The following is a 21,152-nucleotide window of genomic DNA, read 5'->3' as shown; positions in this document are numbered from 1 at the left end:
ACACAGGGGGCATGCTTGAGGAGGGAACGAACATGGCTGCATCACAGCACACTCCAGTGAGCCCCAGTCAGTATAGAGGCCACTGGAAGAGGGGGTGGGGAGGTTAGAGCAAAGGTAGCATACAATAGACATGGTCATACTTTTTTTTGGAAGGGTTTTTATTGGGGGAAAATGGAATATTTATAATGGAAATTTTTGCAGGAAATGTCCCTTTGCAACTAACTGTACTGTGCTTTTGTAGAAAACTGAAACATTATAGCCAATCTCCCCTGCACAATTTTTTTTTCAGTTTTCAACAAACTTTTGTAGAAAATTTTTGAGGAAAACATTTTTTTTTCCATTTTCCTCAATTTTTTTTTTTTTTTTGCAGTAGCAAACATTTCCAAACCAGCTGTAACATACCGCCATCTCTGGCCCTAAATCCCACTATGCACCACTTGGCCAGACCTATGGACCATATTTATACACAGGCAACTATACACAGATACACATGCAAAGTACAGGTCATCTTCAGTGTATTTGTTTATATACTCAAACCATGAAGAGAAGAACAGAGTGGCATGTGAGAAGCCATCATGCCAGCCCATGGTAAGGTCTAGATAGCTAGCACAGACATGCTCCGGAAAGATTAGTTGTTTTTAAGCAGAACATTTCTTTGATCTAAAAATGCAAGAGCTGAGAATGACGACAGACCAAGTTCCTTCAGCTCTTGTCAACAACCTGTGGAGATTAAAAGGCTGTCAGAAAGCTATCAACTGAGGCATCAGAATTGCTTTCTGAAGTCATTCTGAATTAAAAACTAATGATAGTTTTCTTTGATAGCTCTTTTCAGTGGAGTGCAGCTGGAGGAAAATCAGCCAAAGGGGAATTCAATTTTTTTAATAATTAATTTTGACGCTCTTTACCATATGATTTCTGGGTATCTGAGTCGTCTTTTATTTTTCATTCCCTCTCCCAGTACTTTGACAATGTGTTTACATTTCCTTATCAATCATTCCTTGTTCCTCCCTCCACAGACACAATAAATAGACCATAAATGATGTTGGGATTTTTGCTGGGGTAAAATGACCAGTTTAAATGAAGAGGCTTGCTTTCTAACGATAATGTTGATAGTGCTGCTGGTGGAGGTAATAAACAGAACAGCTCAACATGTTGCAGATAGTACGGTGTAGAAAAAGATGCTTGAGTGTTTGCTTTTTTGACTATCACAGTTCCAACCATTTTTCCCCCACTCTCAGTACTTCTAAAGGTGTTTTTTCCACCCCCGTCGTTAAACCGCCATTGGGATTTTTATTTTCAGAATAAATTTTCATTGCAATGCTTTGTTTTATGCTCTATAGTGAGTGAGTGAGAGTGAGTGTGTGTGTTCCAGTCTCCTCCTGATTAGAAGGAAGGGGCAGGTTTGTTCTTTTGATTATGAAGGCAGCAGGGCCAGCTGGCACAGAATCAGAAGGTCCACACACAGAGTTAGGGCAGTTATTCCCGAATAACTCCATTTGTATGCAGATAAGCCCTTAAGAGAGAGATTCTCACCCTTGTTTTCAATCACCGAGAGGCAGAGAAAAGGAAACTTACAATCACTATATATTTCCAATACGGTACTAGTCTTAAAATAAAATATTTTTTTTAAAATTGGGTTTTATTACGGAAACATCCCCTAATATGTTTAAAAAAATAGTTGGGAGACAGAACTACCCTTTGGAGATCCTGCTTTATACCTAGTTTGACTGCTGTCCACCAGCAGGGGGTGGCTTGTAAGTGTGAGAGAACAGAACTTTCATAAGAGTTGGACCTAGACTGGTGGCAGTCCCATATGAAATAAGAATGAATACCCGAGCATTATCAGAACTAAATACAAGACTTGCTTCCTCCTAACTTTCCCTCAGTAAATTCTTCTCTCTCTTGTGCTCACCGACACTTGAGTTATTTCTTTTACAGGCTGGGAAGGAAGAGAGGGAATGAGAAGAGAGTTATTGTTTTAGTTTTTAAATGATTGGGTGGTGAGCAGGTGCTAGAATGCCACAAGCCGCGTAAGTATCTTGATAGTCACATGAAAACTAATGGCCCAATTTTCAAATGTGGGCACTGATTAATGGACACTGATCCAGAGTGTACCAACTTTCAGGTACCAGCTTTTGATACCTAGGCGTCTCAAGCTGGGCACCTCAAAACTGAGGCACACAAAATTAGGCCCACTTTTGAACATTTGGGTCTAAAAGTGTCTTGCCCCATGGTTCATTCACAGTAAGTGTCTCAGCCCACAGTAGGTGCCATGATCCTTTTGGTTTGCAGATTTTTTTTTGTAAATACTAGAAAACATGACCGCCTCTTATTGTTCCAGCTGCTTGCACATCCTCTAGTAGACACCCCAAAAGTGATAGATTGCAAAAATAATTATTTACACTCTTCAATTGAGGTTCTCCATGCACTTTATTAACAGGTATGAATTAAATTCCACAGCATCCCTGCAAGGTATTTCCTTAATGCTGCAGGGAAGGAAACAGATACGGACAGTAAGGGATGTTACCCATGTGGCAGAATGAGCCATTGACAGAGTTGGGGAATGGAATGAATGTGGTTCCAATTCTCAGGCCCCTGTTCTAGCCATCAGAATATGCTTCTTCTCACTATTAATGAGAACCTATAAAACAAGTCTGGTAAGAGCATTAGCAATTGGTTCCCTCATATTAAGGTTTTGTTAAAACTTCTGTGTCTCCAAGGCAGACTGAAATGAAGGGACAATTGAAAAGGGCAGTGGAAGGGTCTTCAAGCTAATCTGTTCATCCCATTAGGTAATTCATATTGGTACTGAAAATAGTTAACAGTATTTAAGTGTAAACATATCTACAGGGAAATAAGTTCATAAATGTCTGTGTAAAATAGTACTAGGTGCAGAGAGCCTTCAGATTTGCCATACACACATCAGCTTCAGATCATTAGTTTAATAAACTCTAATGGCTCATTAGTGTCCTGAGGTGGACTTTGGGACATGTTCATGTGCAGATCATTAACTCAAGGGGTACGTTGAAGTTCACCATACCAGGACCTGGTGTGCTGCAGGTAACTTCAACCCACCCATCATCGACATAATAGACTCTAATGACTCCCGAGGATCCATTTCAGCTGTCTGTTGTGGCAACATGGCAGATGTATATTTGCATTAATACTGCATATTATCTTTACCTTATTTTTAAATATGCACTATGCACTATTTCATACAATGTTGTTGTAATGCACAGTGTATCACAGCAAAAAATCACCAACACAATCAGATCTTGTATCCTGTTTCACAATTATAACCCCCCTTTCTTACTTCTTAGCATATGTGCAATGTGCCTCAGATGGCACGTGACCGGGATTCATCACCAAATTTGGTCTACTAGTTGGATCATTAGCTTTCCCGGCCCGGGCAAGCTACTGTCAGGGAGCTCGACACGAATGCTGATCTATGCCCTTTCCTTTTTTACTAAGAAATATTGACTGGAATGCACAGGCTTTGTAGTATTTGCAGGAAATGGTGTGCTAAGATGGATGGTCCTTTATACTTTTTCCCACCCAGATGCCAAAGAGATGAATTAGTAGGGCTGGTGAGGAGTTTTTCAGTAATTTTTTTTATTGGAAAATGCTGATTCATTGAAACTGAAAATTTTTGCAGGAAAGGATCAAGTTTGAAATTGAAAAATGTTGCATTTTTTTAAAATGAAAAATTCTAGTTTTCTGGTTTGAAATTACATTTTGTTTCGCCTTGTAATCTAATTATAGTAAATTATATATATAGCCACCTCAAAATCAATTGGAAATATTTCAATTGACCTGAACCAATAATATTCTGAGATTTTCATTTCACAGAGTTTTCAAGATTGGATGAAAAGTCAATTCAGTACAGGAAAATTTTTCAAAATCTTGAAATTTTTCACAAGATCCAAAAACCTTTCCCTGGGGAGCTCTATTCATTAGTAGTATTCTTTCAGTGTATAAACGTATGAAAGAGAAGCATAGCATACTATGTGATGTAAATTACAAGGGGAAAACTTCTCCTCAAACTCTCTTTCTAATAAATCTCACTCCCTCATTGTGCCTCTCCTTCCCCCCAAAGCCAAAGTAAATAAGTTTTGCTGCATTCCCTGAAATTCAGAAGACATAGGCCATTCTGGACCAAGTGAGGAACAGGTTTCAAAGCTGGGAGCCCCTCATGGAGACTGCTCCACTGCCAGCACCTCTTTTTTTAAATTGAAGGGATGCTGGTCTGTGCATCTCCATTGATCGTAGCATGACATGGGGACAGAGATGGTCTCCCATGTAGCTAGGTCCCAAGCAAGTTAGGGCTTTATAGGTCAAAGCCAACACCTTAAACTCCACCAGCAAGCCAACAGGCAGCCAGTACAGATCCTGATGCATAAAGGTCAGGTGCTCAAACTGAGACACATCACTTGAAAAGCAGATTGCTGTGATCTGCAACATGGTAAGTATCTTGATGCATATCCCCATGTGGAACACATGGCACTAATCCATGCTTATGTTGCATCATTTCATTATCACAGCTACTTCCATATTTTCAATGTGATGCTTGTCATGATTAAATCACTCTGGATTAAATGTCGGTGAAATTGCACATATTAAAGAAACACAGCTTTCCTTTAGTTTAATAAGACTAAGACATACAAACATACACAGAACATCTGAAACAACTACTAGGTCAAATGTACTTTTCCAGCAGCAGTGAGGAGATTAAATTAAAGGTTTCCACCAGGAAATAGTGTCTGGCACATAATTTCTGGTAGATTGGAAACTCTTCCAGGCAAGGACTGTTCCACTCTGTAAGTTTTTACTACACTTTGCTCACAGAGGTTCGGACCGTCCTGATAGACCCAGCCACACTGAAAGTTAGAGTAGTTCAGCAAATATTGGACTAGGACTCACAGACTTTAAGGCCAGAAAGGACCATCATGATCATCTAGTCTGACCTCCTGCACATTGCAGGCCACAGAACCTCACCCACCCACTTCTGCAATAGACCCACAGTGGCGCAAGTAAAATTCATTTCTTACTGGTACACTGCGGGGGCGGGGGAGACGGGCATGTGACCCCCCGGCATGTGACACTCCCTGTCCCATCCCTAGCCTGGGGCACCGCTCTCTCCCCCTTCTCTCCCCATGATTCATGCCACGTTACCAAGGGTGGGTGAATGGGGAGGACACTCTGTCCTCCTCCCGCTGCACCGGAGACTTCTGAACCACAGGGTTCTCCCGGGAACCACAGTGGTGAAAGGAGCAGAACATGGGAACTGTCCCCAGCCCAGCCCTGCCCCTAGTCCTGTCCTCCTGCAGGACTGCTGTGCAGACCCCAGACAGGACTCAGGAGACGCAGCTGCATGGAAGGGCTGGGTGTGGGCTGGGGGCAGTACAGCCATGCTGGAGGAGCTGCTAGTGTGGGGTCACTCAGCAGCCCCATGTTCTGCACCTCCTGTGTCTTTCCGGTAAGGTGTACCAGCTATAAATCTTTTACTGGCCCAGCGTACCGGACTGTACCACTCTACTTGCACCACTGTAGACCCATATCCTCTGGCTGAGTTACTGCAGTCCTCAAATCTTGATTTAAAGAGTTCAAATTACAGAGAATCCATCATTTACACTGGTTCAAACCAGCAAGAGACCCAAGGCCCATGCTGCAAAGGAAGGTAAAAGAACCCAGGGTCTCTCCTAATCTGACTCGGGGGGGGGGGGGGGAATTCCTTCCTGACCCCAAATATGGCAAACAGTTAGACCCCGACCATGTGGGCAAGACTCACTAGCCAGGCACATCAGAAAGAATTCTCTGTAGTAACACAGAGTATTTCCCCATCTAGTATCCTGCCTCAGGCCATTGGAGATATTTGCTAATAACAATTGTGGCTGGGCCATATGCCATTGTAGGCGACCTCAGCAAACCATCCCCCCCATAAACTTATCATGCTCAGTCTTGATCTGGGTTCTGTCACTCTGCCACTGACCTGCTGTGTGACCTTGGAGAAGTCACTACACTTAGCTGTACCTCTGTTCCTCCTCACTCTGTGTCCATCATGTCTATTTAGACCAGTGGTTCTCAAACTGTTGTACTGGTGACTCCTTTCACACAGCAAGCCTCTGGATGTGACCCCCCTTATACATTTAAAACTCTTTTTTATATATTTAACACCATTATAAATGCTGGATGCAAAGCGGAGTTTGGGGTGGAGGCTGATAGCTCATGACCCCCTCATGTATAACCTCGCAACCCCCTGAGGGGTCCCGACCCCCAGTTTGAGAACCCCTGATTTAGACTGTAACAGGCATGACTTTTCTCTTACTTTGTGTTCATACAGTTTCTAGCACAACAGAACCCCAATCTTGACTGGAACCTGGCCTCTACTGTAATGCAATTAGTAAATAATAACAATAATTAAATCCTAGAAGAATCACCTAATTTATAACAATCCAAATAGCTTGTTCTCCACCACAGTGTTTTCAGAGTATAGGCCCTAATGAATATTATACAGCTGCTGCACCAGGAGTGTAGTTCTATTACCTTGGTAATGGTAATTCTAAAAAAGTTATGATCCTGTATCACCTCTATAATGTGGTATTATTCTTGCCTTCCTTGTCGGAGCACATCTGGTTTCAGCTCTTGTAAATGATGGATACAAATCCCCTGCTTATTTGCACCCTTCTGTAAAGATCTTTTGTTGCAAACCCATAGTGGTATTATCTTACTTTAATATTATTTTTTAATGTAATAGATTTGCTTTTGCCATTGTATGGGCCATTTACCCATTAGGGCTGTGAGTTTGCATCTTGGAAGGCTTTGTTGCAGTACTATTTGAGAATGCAGCCTCAGCCAGGAGGCAATGATTGGAATAAAGATTTATGCAAGCTTCAGAACAGCAGAGATCTTCTAATCCAGCTACAAAAGTATATGTGGCTTCTGGCTTATTTGTTTTACTCTGGTGTTAAAATCCTCCATGAAGAACATACAGTGTATAAACAATTGGATGACCAGCTGCTAACATTTGGTAGCCCAGTTAGTGTGACAGGCTACTGTACAGAGAGTGGGTGGGAAATAGTCCAGTTAGTGTGACAAGCTACTGTACAGAGAGTGGGTAGGAAATAATCCTCTTTTCAGATCTGTTATGTGGAAGAAGGGGAATACGGACAGCAAAAGAACACATTGGAAACCCCTTCTTCAGCTACATGCCAGGGTTTAGAATGGAAAACGACACTGCCCGATGTGATATTGTTTCCATTCTGGGCACGGTCATTAAATATAATATTAGCTTTACTGGACTCATCAGCTGTGGTTGCATTTCAACTACCTACCAATGTGGTACATTTGCGGGAGGTGAGGGAGGTTAGGAAATAGGTAAACAGGTTTTTCATTTTTTTTTTTTTTTTTACACTCAGCCCAACAGCGCTGGGATATTATTAAATACAAAAGTATAGCCTATTTCTCAGAACTATAACCATCTGTCTGTTCCAGAGATGGCAAAACATGTTTTGGGTAATTTCATACTCATTCAAGCATTGTGATTTCAAATTTCCACATGGAATTAAACCCCTTGTAGTTTCAGTTCCGTTTATCCACAGTCTTATAGAAGTGGTGAAAGGCCGAGTGGCCTCTTCCCTTGTATGGTCAAAATGGAGAAGGTGAACTGAATGGAGGTGTGAGGAAATGGGGGCTAAGCAGCAGATGCATGAGAAACATTATTAATAGCAAAATCAAATTAAGCATATGTGTAAGGGGAGTGTGGGTGGGGCACCGGAAGCAGCCTGGTTAATCACATAGGTCTGGAAATAGGAAAGAAAAAGTTTGGAAGTGACAGAAGAGGGATTTAGCAGCGGGGGTGGGGGAAGGACAGGCAACAGCTCTGAGGAGGGATGAGGGAGGGAGAGTGAGCTTTGGCAGCAGAGAGAGCATGTTTCTTTGGAAACTAACAACAGAGAAAGATGCAGGGTGGATAATATCTGTGTCTGGCACTTTTAGGCTTTAGTATCTAGAGTGCTGGGTGCAGTGACAAAGAATCTGCCCAGAAGAACCCCACGCGATTGCTATAGAAATTAAGTTCAGACACTAAGGACGATGCAATCTGGTGTATTTTACAGATGCTTTTTATTGCCCTATTAATTAAGGGGATAATGTTTGTGGTGAAGGAGTAAGAGGCAATAAACTGCTTTTATGAGTGATTAAAGAGAAGCCAGAACATTTGAAAGCACAGAAACTGTTTGAGAGCACACACCAGCATTAAAAACCCTCACGAAAGATGGCCAGGTGGGGATGCCTGATTTCATGTAGACTTCATGTTGGACTTCCCATTGATGTCACTATGGTGACAAGGGAGCTTAAGGTTAATAACCTGTGGCAAATTGCCAGTACTGTTATGCTGGGTCTTGCACCTTCTCTTCTTTGGGGAAGGTTCAGGGCACTATTGCTTGCCTCTGAACCAGTATTTTAATTACCCCACTGGTGTCCTTGAGGAAGGGAGTGGAGAGGGAGGGACCTGGGCCCACCCTCTTCTCCAGGTCCCAACCCAGGGGCCCTGAGATTTGTGGTGAACCACTTGAACTAGTGGTTCCTTCCCCTGGGTTACTTCCCTCTCCTGCGCTTCAGCTTGTGAAGGGGCTTGTTACCCTCCTTCTATATAAGCCAGGTGCCCCTTACCTAGGGTTTCTTTTGGATTTCTCAGCCCACCGCAGCACTCCTCCAAACTTTCCTTTTCCTTTTCCTTCAAACTGCTCTCTGCTCCAACTCCCACACTGTCTGGCTGAAGCAGGGGGTTTTTATCACATGACTGACTGCTGGTGCTCTAGTTAATCTATAGCAAACCTTCCTCCCCTTGCAGGGAATAAGGCTCCCTGCTAACACTCTCCTGCTGCCATCTGGCCATGCTGTATCACAAACCATTTGAGGACAGAAGAGAAAGTGAACTACTATTTGAGAAAGTGGCCTAGATAGAAATAAAGTAGTATCATGTCACACAGAAGAGGTGATTTTGAGAAGAGGAATCACCTTCTGCAACCAAAAATATTCGTGTAAGCCAACATTTGCATCTGTGATGAATTGTACGCACAATTCCTAGCACATTGATGCGTAGGGATTACACTTGGCCACTCAATCTTCTAAGTGGTGTGAATAGCTCCAGCAAAATTATTGCACTTTTAAAATAAAGAGGCCAGTGAGAAATCACAGCTGTAGCATCACTGAAGTTTTCACTGTCTTGTGAAAAGTGATTGATTTTGCTAATTTTTTTTCTGGGCTGCAGTTAGCTGAATTCCTTCTCTTGAATTCAAATTATTACTAGAGCTGGGTGGAGAAAGGTAATTCTGTTTCATGGAGGATTTAAAACGAAACCTGCAAAATTCTCCAAATGGAGCCCATTGACTCCAGGGCAGGTCATGTGGTGGGGTGCTGAGGAATTAGGCCCATCAGCTGGCAGGAAACCAGGCACAGTTCTGTCAGTGTCTTGAGGAACTTACTCGAAATAAAACCATTGCTGCAAAACTTTTCAATTTCAATGAACTGCCAAATCCCAACAAAAAATATTTTGTAGGAATGTCACCAACCAGCTCTAATTATTTCTAATAGCTCTATATATTGCAAATAAGTGTGGTGTCTTCTAGGACTGGTGAATTAGTTCAACTGGTATCTATTATATCCATCCAGGCTTTAGGACTCTTCCTCATGGTGTCACGTCTCATGCTGTCAAAGCCACCATGATAGAGGCATGTTACACAATGACCAAAGCATACTGGAGTTTAACAATGGAAGTGAATTCCAGGAAAGAGATCACACGTGAATTCTTTTTCACTGCAGATGCAAACACATTGAAAGCACAGATATCCAGAACTGGGCAAACAAATTGACTTCAATGAGACTTGTGCTCCTTAGTCACTTAGGCACTTCTAAAAATGCCCCTCTGAGGTGCCTAGATATAGACTTGTTTGAAAATGCTGGTTTTGGTCCACTGGCTAGTATATTGTCCAAGCCATGTCCTTATCCATCAACCTATTACAAAGATAGCTGCATGGGTTAAAGCAGAAAAATGGTGATACTTATAAGTAGGCTTGGAAGGATTAGATTTTTATTGGTGAATGTCAGTAGAATGTAATTTCACCATACACACACACAGAGCAAGGGAAAAAAATATTTCCATTGAGAAGTATCAAAATTTGCAGATAGTGCTGCTAGAGAACTTGCTAATGTTTGATTTAAGGATATTTACTTTGTAATTTGTGTTTTAATTGTTATAAAGCTTTAACTTTTTAAACCTCAACGATTACAGTCATTAAATAATTAATGTTTGACCCTTCATTGTCTGATTCCCCGTATAATTTCCAACAACTGTGAAAATTTAAATTGATACAAAAATTAAAAATGCTTAAAACCCATAATTTTGTGCAATTGTGAAAATGTATATTGACAAATAAATGCTTAAAAGTAATATTTATCAAAATTATAAAAATAAAATACAATTCTGCCAACTCTATTTGTAACAGGAAAAATCTAATGAGAAGTGTTTGTAGCACACTGCGCCTTTTAAAGAACCTCCAATATCGCTTCTTAGATTAGTTGGCTCTAAAATATTGGAGGATTTTCTGGAGACTGTTTTGATAGGTTATATACACTACATATTCATATTAAAGCTGGTTTACTGTATGCACAAGAATAAAGATAAACATGAGCAAGATCCTCAGCTGATGAAAATCATCATAGTTCCAATGAAGACAATGGTGTTACGCCAAACTACACCAGCTACAGATCTGGCCTCAGTACACAAATACTGAGCCTAATTCTCTGCCAGTGTAAAACCATTGACTTTACTGGAGCTGCCCTTACTCACTCACTTAATTTGGCCCATTAGCTTATTTAGATAGTATGTTTTAAAACTGAATAGAATAAGAGGGGGAAATTGATTGGCCAAGAGAATGCCAACAAAACCATACAACCTTATAGTTTGGCCAGTGCTTGCAATAATCTTGCTTCCTGAAAGGTGTAAAAGAAAAACCCACATTTTTTGGAGTTTTGAAGACACTTCACTTTGTGCTGCAAAATGCTTCCAATGCAGGTAGGTATTCAGGAAATAAAGTGGAATGGTGGAGCCTTGTATTATTGTATAAATCAGGGGTTAGCCACCTTTCAGAAGTGCTGTGCCGAGTCTTCATTTATTCACTCTAATTTAAGGTCTTGTGTGCCGGTAATACATTTTAACATTTTTAGAAGGTCTCTTTCTACAAGTCTATAATATATAATTAACCTATTGTTGTATGTAAAGTAAATAAAGTTTTTAAAATGTTTAAGAAGCTTCATTTAAAATTAAATTACAGACCAGTGGCCCGGACCTGGGCAGTGTGAGTGCCACTGAAAATCAGCTTGCATGCCACCTTCGGCACGCATGCCATAGGTTGCCTATCACTGGTATAAATTCTACTTGCTCCCCTACCCAGGTGACTAAGTGCATATTTCAAATTTGAATAAAATATCTTTTGATTTTTTCTATTAGAATCATCATGGTATGGGTGGGTGAATATATCAATATTTGTAAAGCTCAGAGATTCTCCAGTGAAAGATGCTCTACAAGTGCAAGGTATTATTAAATACTATGCACAGAGAGATGTAACAGATACAGTAATGCGATCATTCATACTTATGATCATTAAGAATTATAACAATTCCTTTGGTTAACAGCACTGTTCTATCTTTTCACGTTTCTTTATAGATTCTGCACATCCCATAAGTCACTTTATTTCTAGGAGCATTTGATAATCAGACTAATCCTGGGAACAATTTTAAACTCCTAATAGCTCAGTAAACTAGAATGTGTAGGCAATTTATTCTTTGCATATTGTCAGTACAGGTAACACTCCATTTCTCATTTCATGAATGCATTTTATTGTTTTAAACTGAAACCCAGCACATGTGTTTGCAACAGATTATCTCCATAATCATTTCCTTTTTGCTATGGAAATGATCTGAAAATTGTTCTTTGATACAAGGGAAGAGTTCGCAAGGGCATGCTGTACAAAAGCTGGAATTGTGCAATTACCATTTGTAAAGAGAAACTGTTATCAAAGTAACTGCAGGGGACATCTCCAGGAATCCTCTTGGAGTCAGGAAATTTGAAACATACATTTCTCTAACATGAATTTCACTATAAACCCTTCTGAATAATGCATAAGATTTGATTTAACATCACAGTTAATTCTGGCATTCAGTCCCAGATAACAGGAGTTCTTAGATTACCACACCCACACACCCTTTTTTGCAACTGAACTGTGTAGCAGTTGCAAGTCTTTTGATATCAAGGTGCCTTCTGTCTTTGAAGGACCCTCCCTAATGACAATGCTGAAGCACAACAGTCAGGCCAGGGCTACACTATAAACTTACACTGGTATAACTACATTGCTCAGAGATGTGAAAACTCCTGACAGCATAGTCGCGTCTTCACTAAGGGCTTAGCTACACTTGTGAGTTAGAGAGCATTAAAGCAGCCTCGTGCGCTCGAATTCAAGATGTGTCCACACTGGCAAGGCATGTAGAGTGCTCTGACTCCGCAGCTAGAGCGCTCCTGGTAATCCACCTCAGGGAGTGGAACGTTTGATGTGCCCCTGCTAGAGCGCCGCAGCACCAGTGTGGATGCCCTGGTCTGTTAATCCACTCTGATCAGCCCCCAGAAGTGTCCCACAATGCCAGTTCTAGCCATTCTGGTCATCACTTTGAACTCTACTGCCCTGCCTTCAGGTGACCACCCTTTAAATTATCTGGGAATTTTGAAAATCCCCTTCCTGTTTGCTCAGCCAGGCGTGGAGTGCTCTCAGCAAATCTTTCCAGGCCCCAGGTGATCCCCAGTATGGAGCAATGGTAAGATGCTGGACCTCATCAGTGTTTGAGGGGAGGAAGCTGTCCAGTCCCAGCTGTGCTCCAGCCGTAGGAATTACACCACCTTTGTGCTGCTATCAAGGGACATGATGGAAAGGGGCCATGACTGGGACATATTGCAGTGCAGGGTTAAAGTGAAGGAGTTGCGGAATGTCTACTGTAAAGCCTGTGAGGCAAACCGCCATTCCGGTGCTGCCCCCGCAACCTGCCATTTCTACAAAGAGCTGGATGCGATACTTGGGGGTGACCCCACCTGCACTCCGAGGACCACCATGGACACTTCAGAGCTCAGTGTAACAAGGTAGGAGGAGGAGGAAAGTGGGAGTGAGGGTGCTGAGGAAGACACCCCACAATCCCTAGATGCACGCAGCCAAGAGCTGTTCTCAAGGAAGGTAGCCAGTCGCGGTGACTGGTGCTCGGGGAAGGACAAACACCAGAGGAGGTTCCTGGTAAGCGGCTTGTATTTTGGGAAGGAAGTTATTCGGTGCAGGCTCTTGGGGGTGAGGAGGGTTAGGGCAGCATGCATGCCTAGATGCAGAAAATGGTGTTGATGTGCTCTCTCACATCATGGTAATCAGTCTCAGTGATCACTTTAAAGGTCTCATCCAGAACTTGGGCAATGCGTTTGCACAGGTTTCTTGTGGGAGAGCCTCTGTGGTCCTTGTCCCAGTCAGGCTAACATGTCCGTGCCACTGTGCCATAAAGGGTGGGGGGACCATTGCTGCACACAGGCAAGCTGCATTTGGGCCAGGGCGGAATCCACATTGCAGTAGAAGACCCTCCCTTGCTTCCCAGATCACTCTCAGCAGCGAGATATCTTCCAGGACAAACTCCTGTGGAAAATGTGGGGACAGGGTCCCCTGCAGCTGTTGGCTCTCCTCAAGGCACAGAAACCCAGAGGACAGTACGGCTGTGAAACAATCAGTCCCCCTTGGCCCTGTCCATAATCACCATTTTGGGACTCCCGTGGGTTGTGCGCGCTCACTTTGGAACAGGCAAATTATGCTATTGTGTAGACTGTGCTTGCCCTTAAGTACGGGGGAATCATTGCTCTCTCTGGTATGAACAATGTTGTCTCTCTTAAATCTTGCATTTTTCCTTTACAGATGCAACCTTAGCATCTCAGCCGTCCATGTTATCACTGGCCAAAAGACTCCAAAGAATTAGGAAGAGGTCACATAGAAGCAAAGAAGACACACTGCATGAAGTAATGCAGCAGTCCCTTAACGAGAATCTAAAAACCCAGGAGTGGAGGGAGAGTGAAAGGAGGATCCGCCAGCAGAACGAGGAGCGCCAGCACAAAAATGCGGAGCTCCAGCAAAGCACAGAGCAGCAGATAAGCATCATGGAGCGCCAAGCAGACTTGATCCAGGCGATCGTAGCCATGAAGGCGGAGCACTACCGCACGCATCCCCCTCTGCAGCCCTTGTCCCAAAACTCTTTCCCTTGTGCCCCATGTCACCTCCAGCCCCCCTTCCCCAACATCCGGGTTCTTATTGCCACCAGCTGTCTCCAAAACCTGTAGCTTCACCACCCAGCCCTGAAAACTATGACCCTCATCCACTGCATTTAACTCCCATCACCATGCATTATAGCCATCCTGAAGTGCAGCACTCACTTCACAGCACTCCAGACAGGACATACGCAAATCTGTGATTGTACCGTTCCCCAGCCCACATCCTTGCCCTTTCTGTTTCCCAAGCAGTTGTGTTTCTTTTCAATACATAAATTTTCTTTTCAATAAATGGATTTTTTGGCTTTGAAAACAGTCTTTATTATTGCATAAAGTAAAAGATACCTTAGCCCAGGAAAGCAACATGCACTGCAAGTCAGCGTAGCAAACATGGATTCCTAGTAACATTGGAACCACTGCACTTCACTCCTGTGCAGGGCACCAGACATTGCCAGCCTCAAATTGCTCCCTCAAGGCATCCCTAATCCTTTCAGTCCCGTCCTGGGCCCCTCTAATAGCCCTGCTCTCTGGCAGTTCAAATTCAGCCTCCAGGTGTTGAACCCCCGAGTTCCATGCCTGAGTGAATCATTCACTCTTCCCTTCACAAATATTATGGAGGGTACAGCACGAGGATATAACTGTGGGGATGTTGTCATCAGCCAGGTCCAGCTTCCCATACAGAGAGTGCCAGCAGCCCTTTAAATGGCCAAAAGCACACACCACGGTCATTCTGCACTGGCTCAGCCTGTTGTTGAACTGTTCATTGCTGCTGTCACGGCTCCCTGCGTAGGGTTTCATGAGCCACGGCATCAAAGGGTAAGCGGAGTCTCCAAGAATCACAATGGGCATTTCGACTTCCCCTACAGAGATCTTCTTGTTTGGGAAGAAAGTCCTGGCTTGCAGCTTCCTGAACAGGCCAGTGTTCCGAAAGATGCATGCGTCATGCACCTTTCCGGGCCAGCCTGTGTTAATGTCAATGAAATGCCCACAGTGACTCACAAATGCTTGGAGAACCATAGAGAAATACCCCTTCCGATTAACGTACTTGGAGGCTAGGTGGGCTGATGCCAGAACTGGAATATGCACCCCATCTATTGCCCCTCTGCAGTTAGCGAAACTCATTCATGCAAAGCCAGCCACAATGTTATGCACGTTACCCAGAGTCACGGTTCTTCTGAGCGGGACGTGATGAATGGCCCTGCAAACTTGCATCAACACGATTCCAATGGTTGACTTTCCCACTCCAAACTGGTTAGCGACCCATTAGTAGCTGTCTGGAGTTGCCAATTTCCAGATTGCAATAGCCATCCGCTTCTCCACCATCAGGCAGTTCTCAATCTCATGTCCTTCCTCCTCACACAGTCCCATGAAAGTGGCTTTTCTCATCTGAAAGTTCTGCGGCCACTGCTCGTCATCCCAGATTTGCAGGATGATGTGATCCCACCACTCAGTGCTTGTTTCCCAAGCCCAAAAGCGGCGTTCCACTGTGGTGAGCATGTCCGTGAATGCCACAAGCAAACTCATGTCGTATGCGTTACTCGAGTTGATATCGTTGGAGTCCTCACTGTCAGTTTGGATCTTAAAAAGTAACTCGACTGCCAAATGTGACATGCTGGCGAGACTTGTCAGCATATTCCTCAGCAGTTTGGGCTCCATTCCCACAGACTGAAAGGGAAGACAGAGCGTGCAGCACAAAAAACACTGAAAGATGGTGCCAAATGTGCATGGAAGCACAGGGATTGCTGGGATGTGAACCGATGCATCAAAGGGCGTTGGGACAGGACCCAGAATGCCCTGCACTCCATGCCCCCTTCCCATAAGCAACAGCACCAGAATGGGAAGAGGTGCTCTGTGGGACAGCTGCCCATAATGCACCGCTGCAAGTGCCGCACATGTGGCCACGCCAGTGCGCTTGCAGCTGTCAGTGTGGACAGACTGCAGCACTTTCCCTACTGCGCTCTCCGAAGACGGGTTTAACTCACATCTGCAAGTGTAGCCATGCCCTAAAGCTCTACAGCTGCACTGGTGCAGCATTTTAAGTATAGACCTGTCCAAAGTCAGTGAATGGCTGGGAGGGGGTAGAGCCAGCTATCACATATTACACCTTTCACTGCTGCCAGCTGAGAAAAAGTGACTAGAAGCGGGAATGTACCATCACCTATGTGAACACTGCTCATAATCAGAAACAGTATTAAATTTTCTAAACAATATCCAATTGGTCAAACTGCGGGATATTGTATGTTCTGTTCTTAAAAATGAAACAATCTTGGAATCAGAAACTCCATTCTGTACTTCAATCGGTATATGACAGAAGCCAGCGATTTCTGAAAAATGGTCATTCACAAAGACTAGAAGGAAACTGCAGTTTGGTATGTGACAAATAAATGAAACAGATCCAATCTTTAAATCTCTCTCAGTGCCTACAAGCAGATAAAGTAGCTAAAGCCATGCACACTGCAGGTACTTTTACTTGTTGCTAGGCACCAGCCACTGATTCACATAGTAAGAGATCAGTTTCTGAGCCACACAGTCAAAGATCAGCCAAATGATGTAGCATATACCAAATCCACCTTTGTAAGAGGCAGTGGACCTCTGGGGAACAGAAAACTCATGCAAGGAGTCAGGAAAAAAACCTTTCCTCTACGATGAATTACTGCTGAGTTAGCAATCTATTCTGGCTAGGGCTCTGCTTTCACTATGCCGTAACTGATACTGGGATACTTCTGCCACTGTTTTCTAGTGCTGTACAAAAAGATAGCCAGAGAATGTGGTGAAATTCTAGCCCCACTGAAGTCAATGGCAGAACTCCTATTGTTTTCAGCAGAGTCAGGATTTCACCCCAAGGTGTTTCGGTACAGTATTTTGCATAAACTCCCTCTATACTCAAATCACTGATCAGTGCAACATTCCCCAACGTCTGAAAACCATTAGTACTGTACTGAAAGAGCCATTTGGCTCAGCTGGATTTTGGAAATAACTGAATTTTGTATTTCTATAGTAATTCTCAGCCAGTAATCTCAAAGCACTTTAAAAAAAGGAGGTGGTGTTATTTTCTTTTACTCAAGGAGAAATGGAGACATAGAAAGGTGAAATAACTGCCACTGGATAGCTCTCTCACTCTGGGCATGTGATGCTATTAGAAAGTAGGTTTTCTAATTCCCAGTTTCATGCATTGGCCTGTAGGCCAAGTTCCTCTGATATAAATGTTTGGTGCCAATTCACAGAATAGTATCTTCAAATCGTTGTACTGTACTGCACAGGAATTTGTTTGTCTTAACAATTTATGATATAAAACAGAGACTGAACACATTTCCTCCTTTGCAACCTCATTTTCCTGAAAGTGCAACAACATAAAATTCATAAACTTATCTTAATTATTCTCTTTATACTGGGCAACATTTTATACTTAAGTAGCAAAGACATGCCAAACTGGCCACTTGATACTAACAAAGAACAGACACTTAACAATAGATATTTAAAAGCCAAAATTTTGTTTTTAATTGAAACACTTGATGAATTAAGAGAAAATTAGATCACGATTTAAATTTTAAAAGGATGTCACAAACAGTACAGCTTGTTTTATAGCTTTTTGATTATTTACATTTCAATAATTTCCTTTTATAGCCTTATGCTGTAGATGACATCTACTGGGCAAACATAGGACTGACATGGTGTGATGGGTACCCTCTCCTATGTGCTCTAAATTGTCAAAAGGAATAAATCACTACGTGCTCTCTCCAACAAGGATTTGGAAGCCTGCATCTGTTAGACAGGCAGATACTTAGTTACTGTCAAGATGAGAGACGAGAAGCACAATCCCTCAATTAGCTAGAACTGCTGGAAGGGAAAGGGTTCCTTTGTGTTTGAAGGTGAAGGGATAACCAAACTGGTCTCCATGGATCACTGTCTCTACTATATCCTGAATGGGATGTCTGCTTCAGCAGCTCTGTATGGGAGCAGCAGAAGCAGACATTGGGGAAAATACTGCTTATTTTGGTCACCACTAGTTCAGTCCCTTTTGCTGTTACAACGATAACCTCCCTATCTTGTTCCACTAATGATCAGTAGCAGACAACGAGGGAGCAGAACTTCAAAGTGGTATTCAAACACAAGTATCTAGAGAGAAAACACAGAAACTCCCCCTTACATTACTATGGCTAATTATTCCCACTGGGATTAATGTCATCCCACCGATAAGATACATTAGATTAGATAAAAGTGCCATCAGTATTTTCCAGGGTTCAAGGTGGGTTAAGAGTTTCTTTCTTTCTCTCTCTTTTGTGTGTGTGTGTGTGTGTGTGTGTGTGTGTGTGTGTGTGTCTGATTTTTAGAAGCAGATTTCTAACAACTCAAAAATCTTCAAGAGCATACAGCAAATCATGAAAACATTCAATGCATTTTTCAAACAATGATTTCTCACATTTTGTATTAACTATATACTGATACAGAGATTCTTTAAAGATAAAAACACAAATGACTTGATTTTTAAAAGCTCAAGAGTGCTGTGTAATTTTCCACTTAGTTTGCATGTGCAGCTATGATGGTTGGACAGGCATACCAGATATTTAAAAGCATAGAGATAGACGTATGCATAATCTAACTGACACAGGCAAATACTTTGGTTTTCATGGTAATTACACAAACGCAGACACAAATGCACACACTTCTGTATATGTGGGAATGAGTGCCTCAAATTCTGAAAAATTAATCCATAATTTGTATATATTTGAAGATTTCAAAAGAAACTTTTTCCAGATGGTCCAGAAGTTAGCATTACCCTAGAAAAAATGCCACATAGTAGGGAACTTCCAGATGCTTAAATGAATGATAGCCTTATCTACTGTTATGAATTTTTAAACTAACAAATATTTAACAGTTGCTAAAGATTATGAAAAGAGGAAAGTTTATGCCACTCTGACCTGAAGGCTTGTGAATGTTTATAAATACACACCCACATACAGAGAGTATTGGTAAGCATGTTTCCCCTAACATCTTTGATATCTGGAAAATCATGATGATGCAAAAGAGAGAAAAGGATTTTGCTCTGTATATGAAATATATTTGTTTCTGTAAAATCCCGTGTATAGTGAATTCTCATAGGTTTATATGTGGAGATTTTTGCTAAGGTGGGCATATTCCTTCTCCCTTTCTGTGAACATTAAGGTAAGATCTCACCAGGTACTGTTCGTGAACTGAAGATGTTAGGGTAGAAATCTATCAGTAATTCAGTGAAGAGATTTAGAGGATTCAAAGCACTCAGGGAAGAAGCTCCTTTAGGTGGCCAGATTAAATTCAACCCAAAGACACACGCCAGGTTGGATCCAGTCATTTTGTTATAAATACTCTCCTGGGATACCTGGAAAAGAACATACATACCACTGAAAGTGACAAACACAAGCAATATGAAGGGCCAAATACCACATGGAGCTGCCTGGAGTGAATACTCTATAACCACAGGGGCCTAAATGGATCCTGAAAGGTCAGCCCACTTGAGCATATAGTAGCTATGCTACTGCCCAGCCCAGGGCCTGCCCCGCCCAGGGCCTGCCCCAAGGCTGAGTCCACAGCTCTGGGCCATCCAGGTGCTAGGGAATGGCATTTGGGAGTCACTAAAAAAGCAGAGTGCTTCCCCAATCCCATGATAGGAAGCTGATTTGACAGCTAGTGGCATAGGTAGGCCATGCAGCCATAAATCAGGTTTTACTGGTTGATGATTTGGAGAATATGGGTTCTATTGGACCAAAGATCACAAGAGTCCTCCTATTGGAACTTGAGGGGAAACAAGGCAGTGACACCACTCCCAATCTCCCTCCAAAATCTAATCTTTCTTGGTTAAAAGGAAAGGACACCTTCTCATGAACAGGTAGCAGTAAGCCTGGGGGTTACTGCAGCTCTGAGACCCAGCTGCCAGGAGTGAGAAAGACCAGGATTCATGGAGGGCAGCTTGGGATGTGCATAAGTTCTAAGGATCCTCCACCTGAGAAACCAGATATTGATCCCATACACAACCCAGTTTTCCTCCCTTGAGCTGACATGGCTATAGTGCTCTGTGGTGTGAAAAATGAATATCCCTGAGCGTCTTAGCTCCACTGACATGACTCTTGGTGTAGATGCAGCTAGGCTGACAGAAGAATGCTTCCATCAACCTAGTTACTGTCACTCAGGGAGTTGGAGTTCTTAAAGTGATGGAAAAACCTCTTCTGTTACTGTAGTCTGCATCTATATTACTGGGTAACAGTGGGATAGCTATGGCATCGTAGCTATGCTGCTATAGTGCCCATATTGCAGACATGGACTCAGTATTGATCTGTCCAGTGAAGAGCCTGCTTACTCAGCCATCTGGGGCTTATGTGCCCTGTACCACCACATAAACAGAACTCAAGATTTAGCCTCAAACTGAGTAACTGCAAATGATCCTGCATGCCATGCTGTAAAGAGGAAAAGAACCCATTTCCTGACAAACAAATTGAACTATGTATTAATTAACAAGGTGCTGGTGTACATTTTTTGCCCTATTTTTATAACTGATACCCAAAAAAGTGCTTCTGCAAAATAATTTGCATACCCATAAGCATAGTTTTGGAGCCTACTAAACTCATCTATTCATGCATAAATCAATTAACTGCACATGCCAATGGAAACTTGTACGTACGAAGACTTGTTTGTGCACGCACACACATTTGATGAACTCAGCTGAGCATCCATGCATGTAAATCTTTTGTGAGCACCATTTAGGGCCTGAGTCTTGAAGATATGGCTTGTTTTCCCCTTGTTATTTGTATTGTGGTAATGCCTGGACATCTCAACTGGGGGA

The 21,152-nt window shown here is 42.6% G+C and overlaps 1 protein-coding gene across 2 annotated transcripts in view; it reads right to left on the bottom strand.

Annotated features, from left to right (window-relative positions):
* Window positions 1-18,669: 18,669 nt before the first annotated feature.
* ARHGAP8 (Rho GTPase activating protein 8) overlaps window positions 18,670-21,152 on the bottom strand; it is an 86,272-nt gene continuing 83,789 nt past the window's right edge. For both annotated transcript variants that reach the window (XM_032804771.2, XM_032804772.2), the window contains one exon: window positions 18,670-19,694. In XM_032804771.2, coding sequence (XP_032660662.2) covers window positions 19,497-19,694 — 198 coding nt within the window. In that variant the 3' untranslated portion in view covers window positions 18,670-19,496. The remainder of the gene's footprint in view (window positions 19,695-21,152) is intronic.

The sequence above is a fragment of the Chelonoidis abingdonii genome, chromosome 1 (assembly GCF_003597395.2).
Source record: "Chelonoidis abingdonii isolate Lonesome George chromosome 1, CheloAbing_2.0, whole genome shotgun sequence".
Lineage (NCBI taxonomy): Eukaryota > Metazoa > Chordata > Testudines > Testudinidae > Chelonoidis > Chelonoidis abingdonii.
This window is presented reverse-complemented; position numbering and strand designations above follow the sequence as displayed.